Consider the following 14,878-nt stretch of genomic DNA (forward strand, 5'->3'; position numbering starts at 1 on the left):
GATGAAGTCTTCTCAACATTCAGTTGTCCTCAACATCGTTCTTTCCAGCAAGAGACCCTTAGACACAGCATGAAAGCAGATGTTTCCCAGGAACAGAGCGTGCTTGTGCTGTTGAAGGAGGGGACAGTGATTCCCCTCATTTTAGTCACCAGCCACACTTTCATCCTCCCGGGGTCCCGTAAATGCTGCTTCCCTTTATAATTGTAATCAGGGGCCTGACACTTTCTGTGGACTCTCTCTTTTTTGTAAGAATAGGCAGCCACACCCCAACAGAATAAGAGGAAAAATCTAGAACTATTTCAAGTTTTATCTTTTTTGTATATGAAAATGAAATAAAATAATAATAATATTGAGAAAAAAAAGAATAAATATGTTCTGATGGGATCTAAGGTACATTGGCCAGTTGATGTCAGTGCACTGTTTTAAAATTGTCACATTATAAAGACTGTCACATTATTAGAGGCAGGATATGAGCTGAGAATTCAGATACTTTTTTAAAAAAATTATAAATGTAACAATAATCTGCTAGTAGACTACCAGTTTTGGGCAATGTTCGCATGTGTATTACGACTCACCTCTTCTTATTGCAGCTATTTAAATAACGGTCATTGGTTTTCATAATTTCCTTTCAGTTCATTATTTTTGATGTACACAATATAACATATATTTGGATTAAAATAATGTACTTGTTTTCAATTAACTAAGGATTGGAATGTGATCATCCTTGGAATTATTTAGATGACTCTGGAGGAAGGGATAGACTTTTACAAAATGATTTGGCTGCAATCAGCATGGCTATCCTGACTCATTGCTGGAACAGAAATCGCGAGGCTTGTAACGCAGCCCAGCCGGGATGGTTGATTCTCCACATTCACCGGGCTGTTAGCATTAGAGAAACACAGTTTCACGCTCATCAGGGAAAGCATAAAATAGAAGAGGTGTCATTATGACCGATCATTAGTAACACGTGCAGAATTGGAATCAAGAAGGTGTTCCTTCCCCCGGAGCCAGGCGGACAGAGCCATCAGACATTTTCTTGGGGGGTGAAACTCACTGGTTGAAAAATTAGTTAATGAAGGGCCCATGAGTAAAAACATGAAAAGGAGAGGAGCTGGCCAGTGGCTCGACTCCTTTTCTCCCTGAGGATTCTGTGGGGTTTTGATGCACAGGTCACCGGAGCATCTTCCTAAGTGCTTTTCTGGAACAGCTGGAGTTTGGTGGGACAAGCGGAGGACAACTTGCTGCCTCAGGCAATGCTTTGCCTTTGACAGATTGCTGAATGACTGGCAAATTAATTTTGGCTCCTTTCCCTAAGTCATTTTGGTCCCATTCCTTCATTTTTCTGCAGAGAAGTGTTCACATTACAGTTAAAAATACATTGACAACACAGATGTGGAGAACAGCATGTACTATTTTAGGAAAGAACTGGAGGCTCGGGTGGTTCCATTGTATAGAATAGAATTGATGCCGTAATACTCTATGATGAGGCCTGAAGTCTTTCAGCTTGATGCGAAATCATTGTTACTCCTGCTGGCCTCTCACAAAGTCGTGGGCTCCAGGGAGTAGGATTTTGAATCCTTGAAGTTGTTCTGATCTGATATTTCCCTCTTAGGTGCTTATATACAGAAAGTCTTTCCTGGCCCCCAAACTTTAGCATCACTGCTTTCCTATATTGACCTATAATTTCTAGCCAGAGGTAATATGGTAGGTGATTAAGAACATGAACTCTGGCTCTATCTGGTTTGGCTCAGTGGATAGAGCATCGGCCTGCAGACTGAAGGGTCTTGGGTTCAATTCCGGTCAAGGGCACATGCCCGGGGTTGTGGGCTCAATCCCCAGTAGGGAGCGTGCAGGAAGCAGCCAATCAATGATTCTCATCATTAATGTTTCTATCTCTCTTTCCCTCTCCTGTTCTCTCTGAAATCAATAAAATATATATATTAAAACAAAAACAAAAAGAAAGAACATGAACTCTAAATCCTGTTTGTCCCACTCATTGCTTTGTGACCTTCAGGGGGTTACTTAACCTCTCTGTGCCCCAGGGTTGTCTTTTGTGAAAGGCGAATCATTATGACCAAACTCACTGTACCCTCTCTATATCTCTTTGTACACTGGCCTTTCCTCTGTGTTCAGCACAGCGCCTTAAACTGGACATATTCTACACTTGTTTTTCCCTTCCTGAGAGTGCAGCTCATTGCTGCTGACAAAGATAAAAGGAACCCACACTTCCGCTTTTCCACACCAAGTCAGAGATGCCATGCTTGAGACAGAAAGGTAAACCTGAATAAGAAGTCACCATTGGCACCCTGGCCTGGGGATGGAGAGTGAGGTCTGCTGAGTGGGTTGGTGACCACTGCAGTGTCAGAGGCTGGGTGCTTGCTTGCACATGACTCTCCTGATGGGACTGCCCGTGACTGTCCTTGTTCCATCACAACTTGTCATTCTTGCCCCTAAGGATTAAGGCATCTCCGTAGTAGTGAATTACTGATTCTTCTGCTCTTATGTGGTACATATGGTTTTTAAACAAATTTAATTGTGATAAGAATATATAACATAAAATTTACCATCTTAACCATTTTAAGTGTGTGTTTTTGTTCTTTTTGTTGGTGGGGGGAGGGTGTTGTTTCTTTTGTGTGTGTGTGAAACATTTCTCAGAAACCAGAAAACATGCTGACTCATTCATATGAAAACAGTGTTAAAGAGGTGAAAACCTGGTTTATGAATTTAGTCTCCTCAGCATGTATACGGAGAATTCACTGCTACCATATCCTCACTGGAGATACAGCCTGAGAGTCTGCCTATGGATGTGCAAGAGGCATTTTGCTTTCCAGAAAGTTAGGTATATTTTTCCCCAGATTTTTTGACTTTTGGTCCTTAAGTATTTCAAACCTGCCACAAAGGCAGACTTGTAGGAAAAGAAACGTGAAGAAAGTCAGTAAAAGTCAGATGTTTCTGGTCAAATATGTCATAGCTGAATATTGTTGGTGCTTTTTCTGGCAAAGAGAAAAAAATATGAGGAAAGAAATACTGGTTTAAATTGATTTTATCAGTAACTAGAACAGGTCCTAAGATATTTAATATGCTCAACAAATATTTGCTGAATGAACGAATCAGTGAAACAAATTATTTTTGCTAAGTTCAAAACAAACATGCATAATACTGTTGTTGCACAAAAAATCTATTTCTACTTTCAAAAGTTTAGTGACTAACCTACAGTAAAATTTGGTCTGAAGAGTAGTTCCATTAGGACACAGAGGCATGAAAATCCTGACCATACCTAAATGGACAATATGGAAACCCATTAATTGAGGAATATCACCAATAATTAAAAATGATTGAGATAAAGGCTCATTTTCATTCTTTTTGAAAATCACGCTAATATTTAAATAAGGAACGTGTGGAACACATTATAAAAGGAATGTCCCTGCCCTGGCCAGATGGCTCAGTTGGTTAGAGTGTTTTCCTCTATACCAAAAAGGTTGTGGGTTCCATTCCCAGTCAGGGCACACACCTACGCTTCAGGTTCAATCATTGGGGGTGCATTCAGGAGGTGCATCTGGGAACCAAAGGATGGATGTTTCTTTCTCACACTGATATTTCTCTCTCTCAAACCAATAAACATATCCTCCAGTGAGGAATAAAAAATAAATAAATAAATAAATAAATAAATAAATAAATAAATAAATAAAATGGAATGTCCCTGCTGAAAGAACTGGCCAAATTCTTCTTAGCATACAATTCGCTCTCATAGTTCTATGAGGACTTATCATTGGCATTCCCTCATTTGCTCTCTTCTTTACCATTAAAACGTTTTGATGGTATAGTGCCCAAAATGTTCTATATTTCAAATTATTTACTGAAGACTAGGTTTTCTTCAGGTTAGTTCAAATTAACAATGTTTGCTTAAAAAATCAGCAAACTTTTATGTGAGAAAAAAGAAGTTGAAACCTTATGATTTGAGGAAATTAGGAAGTGTGTGCTTAGGCTCAACATACTGCAGCTAATTTTTAAAATCATACAGTTTAGCAGCAGAAATGGTTGAGTGCCTTGTTTTTTAAAGACCCCACTCTGGGGAAGACCGATTTGGAGATAAACAGCGGCACCCAGCAGCGGTGCATGGCTAATGGGAAACGTGCGGAAGTAGGTGAGAAGCAGCTCCCACTAATGAGGTTAACCAACACAATCTAATCACCAGACTGAGCACAAAGCAGGCAGGCAGCCGAGAAGCGGGGAGCATTCGATTTATTTCTAAATTATTTCTGTGTTGTTGTTTTTTTGTATTCCACAGTGTCACCAAGTAGGTGGTAGGTGTTCATTTCCCACTCTTCACCAGTCTCTTTCAAGTTCAAACATTGAAATTCTCCCGTTAACTTACCATTGGACCATCAGCAAGATGCCTTTTAATTCAACATCTGCAAAAGAAATTATTAAGAACCACTTCCCGTTGGCTGGGAAGTCCCTCTCATCCTTCCTCTTATTGAACCTCCAGTGGCAATGAACTTGGAAGGCAGCATCTCCCAAGGACACAGCCTGCCTGCCTGCCTGCCTGCATGCAAGGGGAGCGATGAGATCCCCAAACTCCAAGAGTGGCTAAGCATTCTTGTTGTTATTCACTTTATAATTTTTAAAGATTGATTCCAAAATAAAATAAAAATTCAGAAATTCTTAGCATGAAGAAATTTTTTGGGAAAACCAATTGAACTTGATTAATCAGACAAACCCCCACATTTTAATGAAAATTGGAGTAAAACCTCTCTGAAACTACATTTTGTGTTTTGTGGTATTCAATATGGGGTTGGGAAAATCCTGCCCCCCCCCCCCAAAAAAAGGAGAAATAGGTAATTGTTTCATTGTAATATAACTATGCTCATTGTAAAGGCCTTCAGACAATTGGGAAATCTATAGAGAAAAGGTGTCATTGTATATCTCAGATATAACCACCGTTAGTGTTTTTGGTAAAAGCTTTCTATATTTTTCCATGGCTTTACAAGCATTCAAATAATTATAGAGTATTAAAAAAACAACAACACAAAACAGGATCAGACTATACACACTATTTAGTAATGTGTCCTTTTACATAATTTCTATATTAACATATACATTTTCATCATAACTTAATTTGTTGTATTTCATTGTATACATGTACCATTTGTGATTATTTCCAATTTTGTATGAATAGAAAGGATCTTCTTAGACATATGTCTTTATATACTTGCCTTCGTGTATTTTTTCTATGAATACTTAAAATGGAATTGTGTAAGAGAATGGGGACTTTTATAAATATTGATAACAATTGTAAAATTGCTTTTCAAAAAATGTCACACCGGCTTACCTGCCTACCAAAATGGCAGTGAGCACCTATGCCTCTACATCCTTGGGAATCGATAGGTTTAAAAAGAAGGGGTGTTTTAGGAGGGACGTACTTGGCTGTGAATTCAAGGCCATGGAAAGCTTCTCCTGGGCGACCTGCTTGTGTTTCTGGCTGTTGAGGAAGGTTACCATCGCATACCCAGTGCAATCCTTTGTTTCCAGAATGGTAGAACTCAAGTTTTCCTTGTGTAGCTTTCTGCCAATATCTCACACTCTCCTCTTGCTCTCCTTCAGATTGAGGAAGACACGTGGCAGAAATACTACTTGGAAGGAGTCTCCAATGAAATGTACACAGAATATCTCTCCAGTGCCTTCGTGGGTCTGTCCTTCCCTACTGTTTGTGAGTAAGTGACCACGCCCACATGCTCCTGGGGCCTCGGGGATATTCACTGGGTTCCCGTCAGGAAAGATGCCCACCTCTGCCCAGCACAGAGGGGACACTGGGCAATGTGGGACTGTGTCCTGCGGGCTCAGCCGTGGGCAGTGGGTCGCTGAGTGGTCGTTGCCTGGGGGATTTCTGCTGGCCATACTTTTCCCTCCAGTCCTGAGAATCTCAGGCATGGTCCATCATTTGTACTAAATTAGGAACTTCATTTTCCCGCAGATCTTGAATTATGCTTCTGTGATGCAGACATATTTATGAAGGGGAGGCGTAAACCCATGTTTCTCTTATTTTACTAGCAATTCTCGCTAGCCCCTTCATGAAAGGATTTTTAATCTCTTTCAATTAAGTCAGTTCACAGAGACATCAGGGAAGGCACTGTTCAAAGTGACTTCTTGATTTGCCGAGGAAATGCAGAGCCACAGGTACCAGAAAGAGACCTTGAAAAAGTCCCCAACATGGACAACTGTTATGTTGCAACTAGAGGCCAGATGCACAAAGTTCGTGCAAGGGACTTGACCCTCAAGGCCTTTGGCTACCTTGGCTGGCCCTCCCAGCCCTGGCTGGCCCTCGCAGCCCCAGCTTCATTAGAAGATCATCTGCACAGTTGTTCTGTTGTTCAGTCTAATTAGCATATTAGCTCTTTATTTTATAGGATAGTAGGAAGGCTCAGCTTCTCCTGACCCTGGCTCAGCAGGACGGATTTGACAAGGGCAGCCCCAACCATAGATAGAACAGGGGTATGACCTCAGGAGCTTCAGGTGTCCTGGACCCCAAGAAACTTCCACCACCAGGATGATGCCTCAAAACCCCCCTCCCAGCTTAGGATCTCAGATGCTGGGTTTAAGTCAAACAGGGGCTTTGTTCCCTGTGAAGACACCAACTCCCCGGAAGCATTGAAACATTCAGCCTGATCCATTGACCCCTTGGCAAGGGATTCGCTAACCTCGCTGATACCAGCTGGGAAGAAATGGGGGAATCTGGGGAGCAGAAAAGCTGTTCCCCTGTGCTGTCTGCCTATCTACATACCACACCGGCCCTCTGGAAAGAGAGGTCTGAGGAGGGTGGCCCCGGGGCTCCCAGTTTGCCCTGGCTCAGTCCTGTTCTATGTACTGTGGGGAGGGGCTGGGCTTGGGGTTCACCTGGGGACACCTGTCAGTGAGCACAGCAGGTGCGCTCCGTCTGTTCGTGGCCCAGACCCTGAGCAATCCAGAGCGGTTTGGCTGTTGACTGAAATCTCTCACCCTGTCTCTGCGCTAAAGTTTAGATGCTAAATGGACTGGAAAAGTGAATAGGTAATTGATTTGGAAGAAGTTATTTTCTGAGAATGGATGCCCTATTGTAACTCCCGTGGTCTCCTGTCTCTGAGAGCGATTTCTCCTTCTGAAACAGAAAGACGTTAACCATTCAGAGGCACTTGGCCCTGCAGCACAGAGGCCATCCCCTGGGACTTTCTCCACCTCGGAGCCGGCCTGCCTAGCACGGGAAGTGCTGAGAATTCGGGACTTCTAAAGGGAGCGGCTTTATAAACAGCAGCTGTGCCTCCTGTGCCTGGAGGAGGGGTAGTGTGGGCACACCCCAGGGCCGAGGGCTCCTATGGCATGGGAGGCATTGGCAGGGAGTCCTCCAAGCCCTTTCCTTGGTTGTTAATGTTGCCTGGCTTGACCTGTGTTGACATTGAACATGAGTGCACCCATGAAAACCTGCCTGCCCCCTGCCTCTCTGTGGCTCCTGGGAACCAAATCAGAGCACAGGCATGCTGACCTGTAGGGTTCGGGCTGCTCGCCCTGGAAGCGGCAACTGGGATACCCACAGGCTAAATGCGACCAGGAATTTGCCCACCACAGTATTTCATTTTTTAAAAAAGTTAATTGCCAGAATTTCAAAATAGAAGTATTTTACATAAAAAGTAGTTCTTGGCCCCTTCTGAAAATCTGATGATCCAACACAGGACTTGCCTTTCCCCTTAGTGCTACTGACTCTAGTTTGCAGTAGAGAAGGTTTCATGCAGGCCTCCCCTCCCTGGCCACCTAGCCCAGGCCGGGTCTGCGTTTCCAGCCCAGTCCTGGCCTGTGGACAACGGAGCCTGCATCGCTGACCCCACTGGGCAGTGTGAAACCTCACTGCCCTGCGGAGCCAGCTGGAGAGCCGGATACTGGTGGCTGCTGAAAATCCTCCCCTCGGTTGATTTTCAAGTTTAGAACATGTCCCCAGGAGGAGCAAATCCCTCAGACACACCTTGTTGTCAGAGAATTTAGTATTTTTTCGGTACAGCGGCGTCTGAAACACAATAAAACAAAAGCCGTCTGATGTGAATGAGAATGTGTTCAACTTAGTGCCATTATTCGTTTAACACAACGATACGGCAGAGGTAGAAATAATCAATAAAGGAAGGACGTTTAATGAGATTTAGGAACATCCCAAAACATTGAAGCTCTCCTCAAGCATTTGATTATCTGGAGGCTTAATTATCTGTGTTTTCTACTTTAAATTAAAGAAAAGCCATAATTCAAAGTTACCAGCAGTTTAATGATAACACTCTTCAATTCAGGTTAATTAAAGCACAGCCGTAATTAGAGTGTAGTGTTGTATATCACCGGGCAGGCGCATACGTATTTTCATTACAGTAAGAATTGGCTACTCAATTTCGAGATGACATAAAGGATGCCAGAGTATATTTTAAGCTGCTTCCTGCAGACGAAAAAGAATTGGGGGTTATTCTGGGTGTAATAAAGCACAGATCAAATACACAGATTTTCAGAGCGGTTTCTGTAATTATGCATCACATTAAAACAATAGGCAGCACATAACATCTTAAAGCATAAAAGAAATAAATGCGCTCTCCCTGCAAGCTGGCAGCATGCCCCTCCGCAGGGTGGGATCACAACGTAGGAGAGCTCGCGTCTGTCTTAGAAGCCGAGAGAGTCATTCTGGGGAAAGGCAAAGGGGCAGGCTAAAGGGGTGACATTCAAGGTCTTTTCCCAAGAGAACACAATGTTGGGGAAAGAGAGGCAGGCAGGGCAGAAGGCACCCCCCAAGGCAAGCTTTTCAAAAAATCTCAAGTGGAGAGATGCTCTCTCTTGGCCTAGGGAGGTGCAGCTATAGGCGGTGACTTCTGGGCCTCAGCTTTGTTCCAAAAACAGTGACTAATTTAAGATAAAATGCAGTATCATTTCTAAATATTTCAGTTACATTGTCTTGAATCCTCATAACGGTTCTGTGACTCAGTGGCATGATCCCTGGTTTATACATGAGGACTCTGGACATGCCCCCTTCCCAAGTCACCTTGCAGACAGAGCCAGTATTCTGACGCTGTGCGATTGGGAGCAGCTTCCAGTAGTTGCTAGATGAGGGCTGGCTAATTAAGAATCTCCCGGGAGCATAAACGATGGAGAGGTTTCTAGGCTATATCTTCAGATTTTAGTATCTGGGGTAAGGCTCCCACATTTGCATTTTTTACAAACAAATCAGGTGATTCAGATTCAAAGTTTGATGGCTGGGGACCCTCATGGTCCCCACCCCTCCATAGCACAGACTGGGGTAACCTCTCTTATTCCCCACGTTGGGCTCAGACACTGGAATGTTTCTGTCTGATTTTAGCCCAAGCATAGAGGCGTGGGTGGGTGTCATCTTGAAGCTAAGATTCAGGCCTTTGTGTGCGCCTCCTGGCCATCCTTCCTTGGTTTGGAGCCAGGGGACCAGCTGGGAGTGCTAACATCATCAAGGTTAGGACTAGGGTTAGAGTTAGGGTTAGGGTGTCTTGCACTCTCCAGCAACATGGGAAGGAGACTGCAATCTTGCACGCCAGGCAGACAGCCGACTGCTCTCCTCACTCCCTATCCCCAGATCGGCAAAACAATGTGGGGCACCAAAACCACAATGTTATGTAATGTTTCCACCAGGGATCATAACTGCAATTTCAGGCTGGTGAGAACAGGTACACACTAAATACAGAGGAGCCCAGAGGAAGCTCAGGTTGCAACATTCCTTTTGGCCTCGTCGGAGGTCATGGTGGACATGTCCTGGACCTCGCCCAGAATGCCTTTCAGATGTTCCTTCAGGGGCCAGAAACTCCTGAGCATTCCCCTTTGGTTTTGCATAGCTGGCTTGTTCCTGGGCCCATGTGGCAGCAAGATCAAGGTGAAGGAGCTTGGGGATCTGAAGGAGAGGGTGTCATCTGTTGTCTGAACACCAGAAAACCACTCACTTTTCTTTCCCTCCCGCTCCCCACTTTCATCAGCAGGTGACTGGAGGGCACAGGTGGCTAGGGTATGAAAGCAAGGGGCTAGGGTATGAGGCCATCTTTCCTAGGGAAGTGCCCTTGAGCAGATTATACAATGGGATGCTGGGATGCTGTGTGATGCCATGCAGTGCCAGCTGTGGAGTTGCTGGATACATGATTTGGGACAAATGATTTGATTTCTGCATACTCCTCCCTTTGACTATTACCAGCTGCCTGACCTTGGACTCGGTGCTTACCCCAGTTTCCTCATCTCTGAAAGAGTTACCTTTCAGTGCCAGCTAATGTCCTTTTCCCCTCTTCCATCTCTCTTTGTCTCCCCCCCAACCCCACCTGCTCCATCCTGCCCCATTAAGATGATGGAAGCACAGAGTAAGAAAACAATTACACTGGCGTTTTCAAGTTACAGCTACTCCTATCCTTTAGAAAACTCTGCCATCAGTCATCAGCCAATCAATTGAGTAGATATTTTATGAATGTGGGATGTTAGTGCCAGTGTGCCAGGCCTGGTGCCATCTCTAGAGGAACCTGCAATTAGATTTGATCAAATATATGCACAGTAAAAAGTTAACAACAATATTTACAAATGCCAACTAAAGGATTCTATTTCCCTATAGCGGCTGCCTTCTGAGAGTTTGCAGTCTGGTTAAGAAACTAATCCCATCCCCAGAGACAGCTGAGCGCCTATTGATGAGTGTTTGTATGATGGATCTACTCGAAGGGGGACAGATCCTGAGTTAAGGGAGACAGAGCTTCCTGAAGGCTGGGCTGACCAGGATAAGCTTCCTGGAAGCCATGGCACTTGATCTGTGCCTTGTAAGGAGGATGGATTCGGAGAGGGAAGACAGAGGAAGAGGGGATGCTAACTGGCATGGGATCCGGAGGCTGGGAGCCACCGAGTACCACACAGGACTCCCTCAACACTCTGGTCTCTTTGAGATTTCCTGAGAGCAAATTGGTTTCCCCTTTAGATGAGAGGAGGAGAGGAAGCAGAGATCTTTTCTTTAAAAATATGTTTTTATTGATGTTTAGAGAGAGAGAAGAAGGGGGAGAGATAGAAACATCAATGAGAGAGCAACATTATCAATTGGCTACCTCTTCATATCCCGAGTCTGCAAACCAATCATGTGCCCAGACTGGGAATCAAACCAGCAACCTTCTGGTTTCTGGGTTGATGCTCAACCTCTGAGCCACTCTAACTGGGCAAAGCAGATATGTTTTGACATGTGATGTTTTCAGGGGGAAACTGTGATAAGTGTTTTTCTCATGAGAACTACCAAATAGGAGGATACACCCCTGACACCAGGGAGGAGAGTGAGGGCCCAGGGGAGAGGAGGGCGGCTGGGAAAGAAAGAGGGCCCCAAGGAAGCCATAGGTGCCGAGGCTTGGCCACAAGAACACTGTGTTCCAGTTCCAGCCTCACTGTGAGCATAGTAGTCCGTCATTCATCACTTGCAAAATGTAAAAGCTTAATTGTATCAGGCTTTACAGCTCAGAGGGGATTAGGACCAAAGACGGATTTACAATATAGCCTGCCTCTCTCCATCCCTCTGTGGCTGTGCGGCAGCTAAGATTCAGGTGTGATGTAGAGAATTTAGTGCCTGGGTGACTCAGGGACCTCTTATCAGGTCTCTGCTGTGCTAACGGTGGGAGCTGTGCCCTCAAGCCCGGCTCAAGCACGGATGCTCCTGAGCTGGGTTCAGACAGCTGGGAGGCTGGAGTGATGCTTCCATGGGCAGCCAGCACCCTAACATTTAGGGGTCATGCTCTTACCCTGTGTTGTTCTGCACAGGCAGGTCTTTCCAGGGAAGCCACTTAGGAAAGCCTAACCTGTCAGACCGCCTGGAGGGAGCTGGGTCTCCTGCCCAGTGGGAACTACAGTTGCGTTCACTGAGTCTGTGACAGCAACAGGCTTCAGCGAAAGATGTCCAAGCTTGAACATGAGCAGAAAGAAGCCAGGAGGCCCCCTTGTTATAGGATAGATATATTTAGCCAGGCTGTAGAAATGAGCATTTTGTGTGAATTTATGGAAAGGCTCAAGCCTGAGCTTGAAAAAATTATGTCTCCTCAAAGAGCTGGCCCTGTTGACCTAATTATTTGGGGTATTGTTATCAGGACAATAAACATATATGAACAGTACTCATGAGTAACCCTTGTGCATGCTAGTGAATGAACCAGTGAACCTGAGCTATGAACACCCTTTGCTGAAGGCTACAGAGGCAGGAAGGTCAGGGATGCAGTCCAGTTAGAAATGGGATGGATGCTACGCTATGGCTTGACTTGATGCTGGGTACCCACAGCAAACACAGAGCTTACGTTTCTGATTAGTAATAGTAAAACTGTCTAAAATGCATTCATTCACGTTTTAGACCAATCTCGATTGCCCATATCAAAGAATGTAATTATTTTTAAGTTCAGGTGTCTTCACTGGATATGCTAGTGGAGATGATTGTGAGTGTGAGTATTTGAGGGTTGGCTGTTCTGAAGCCTTCTCACTCCACCTGTCATAACTGAAACCTGAATAACAGCTCCATGAGGTCAATAAAAAATGATGTCCATTTCCTTGATGCTCAGCCTTACAAATCCCCGTTTCATTTTTTTAAACTAGATGTTTCCATTTTGAGATCCTGTCATTTTGTTGGTTTGTTTGTTTGTTTGTTGTTGTTGTTTGTTAATCCTCACCTCAGTATATTTTTTTCCATTGGTATTTGGAAGAGTGGAAGGGAGAAATGGAGGGAAGGAGGGAGAGAGAGAAAAACATCGATGTGAGAGAGACACATTGATTGGTTGCCTCCCACACATGCCCCTACCGAAACCTGCAATATGTGTCCTTGACCAGAAATCAAACCTAAGACCTTTTAGTATGTGGGCCGATGCTCTAAACCACTGAGTCACAACAGCCAGGGCTTGAGAGACTAGCATTTTTAAATCAAGTCTCCTAAATGTGAATCTTTTTCATCCTAGCCCCTCCCTCCTAAAGGTCTGGTTTCCCAAAGCCCAGTGTTTACATCTGCATCTACTCTGATTGCAAGGGTGGCTCTGGGTAACTGAAGAGAGGTGGGCATTTTGGGGAGCTGGGTATGGAAGGTACCCTGAGACCTGCCCCTCTGGCCTCGCCCACCTCACTCCTGGCCACAGGCCATGCATTTGCATATTCTTCCTGAGCAAAGTAGAATGTGCACACTCTAGGATGGTAAGGTTTCCATGCTTAATCAACACTGTTAGCAATCTTCCTAGTCCAGGGAGCTGATTTAGTGGCAAGAACAATTCATTTCCCTTTGGGTAGGTAGAAACAGTTGGACTCTAATTCTTAAGAGCCTTTGCTCAGGAACATCTGGGTTGAAACTACTATAGTGAACAGATGATGTTGGCAGTAAAAAAAGGGGGGCTTTGTATAATGTCATTGTCAAATTGGACAGACCTTTACTTAATAATTACCAAGAAAGCAATCTGACTGGTTATTACAACAGTTTTATTGCAGATTGCTGGTTGAAAACCTTTTGTGTCAGTGGCATTTTTTTTTTTCTTAAAAAAAAAAAAAAGAGTCGTTTCTGTTCCCCTGTAATTACTTTTGCAGCCAGCGACAACTTCCTGCATTGGACACAATGAGACATTTTATTTTTGAAGTCAAGAGTTGAATTCTTGCTAATTTATGGCTGATCCCATCCTGCTTATCACTCTGGGAGAGCTTTCGTACTTCTCTCCTACCCTGCCTCCCCCTGCCCCTCAGCCTCCTTTCTCACCACGCTGTCTGCTGTCCGGGATATATTCAAACATGGAAGTCTGAGTAAGGCCAGGGAGTAACCAAGGATTAGGTGAGCAAATCCCATTTTGCTTTACCAAAAATAATGGTGTCGAATGATGCAAGTAAAACATTTAATTTCAGGAAATCAATTTTGGGGAATATGCAGGCACATCCTTAGCAACGAACCCCTTGTGAGAGTTGGTAGACGGTCCCAAGGAGAAATTGCTGTCCGTATCTGAGATTTGTGCTTCCAGCAAGGCATCTTGGGTAAAAGGCAAAAATTAGATTCCCAGAACACATTGCTGCTGTTATTTCCTTCTGCACACCCCAACCCCGGTCTGTGTACTTTTAAAGAACAAGACACGTTAAGAAGCATCTTGTTTCATGATTCTGTACTCACTTCTAAGCCTTCTCTGCCTAAAGGAGACTTTCCCAGTTTGCCATGTTATCTTTTCTGATTATTCCAGCCACTCGTGAGGTTCTGCTCCCCATTCTTTCATACATTTATTTAATCGGCATTTATGGGAGGCTTATGCTTTCCACTTTGCAGAAAGTCAGGGAGATAAAGCTTGAGTCTCACACAGAAAAAGCTCAGTCTAGAGGGCAGAGAGTTGTATAAACCAAGGATTACCACACTAAACCACACCCATTCCCCTGTTTATTGGCCTTGATCTGCTTTTTCCCACTGGACCTCCAACTTGGGGTGCACCTCTGCTGAGCCTTAAGCCTAGTATCCTGACATTGGCCAGTTCTCTGTGGCAGTGTCTAATGAAAAACTGTGATTTTCACAAGGGAGACACAATTCTGCTAGCAGTGTAAATAGTAAGTTATCCAGTGTTGATATTTTGCAAACATCCAGGTGATGCTTTTAGAGCGGGGGTTAAAACCTTTGATTGCTGTAATGGGCAGTGAGCAATGAAGAGTGAAGGGAAAGGTCTGAGACAATAGGGAGTGGTGGGGACTGTGGCGCATTGGGGAGCATAGGTCCCATCCAAAGGGGCAAGTGCTTTGAAGCTCCAATCTCTGTAGTCATAGGAAATGGAGCTTCAGCTTGGCCATATCGTATTTGTCCAGGAAAGCCAAAAAATGGTTTTTATATGAAATCACCTGTTGGTATCTAATTCCAGTTAAAACACAAAAA

General features: G+C 44.2%; 1 protein-coding gene across 16 annotated transcripts in view; it reads left to right on the top strand.

The window, feature by feature from the left end:
• The window catches only part of KCNMA1 (potassium calcium-activated channel subfamily M alpha 1), a 669,950-nt gene that overhangs the window by 511,476 nt on the left and 143,596 nt on the right, over positions 1-14,878 (top strand). For all 16 annotated transcript variants that reach the window (XR_014796777.1, XM_084903669.1, XM_084903660.1 and 13 more), the window contains exon 15: positions 5,605-5,714. Coding sequence is in view for 15 of the 16 variants with exons in the window: in XM_084903669.1 (XP_084759795.1) it covers positions 5,605-5,714 (110 nt within the window). In the remaining variant the exon portion in view is untranslated. The remainder of the gene's footprint in view (positions 1-5,604; positions 5,715-14,878) is intronic.

Source organism: Pipistrellus hanaki (genome assembly GCF_964339955.1).
Source record: "Pipistrellus hanaki genome assembly, chromosome: 14".
Classification (NCBI taxonomy): Eukaryota; Metazoa; Chordata; class Mammalia; order Chiroptera; family Vespertilionidae; genus Pipistrellus; species Pipistrellus hanaki.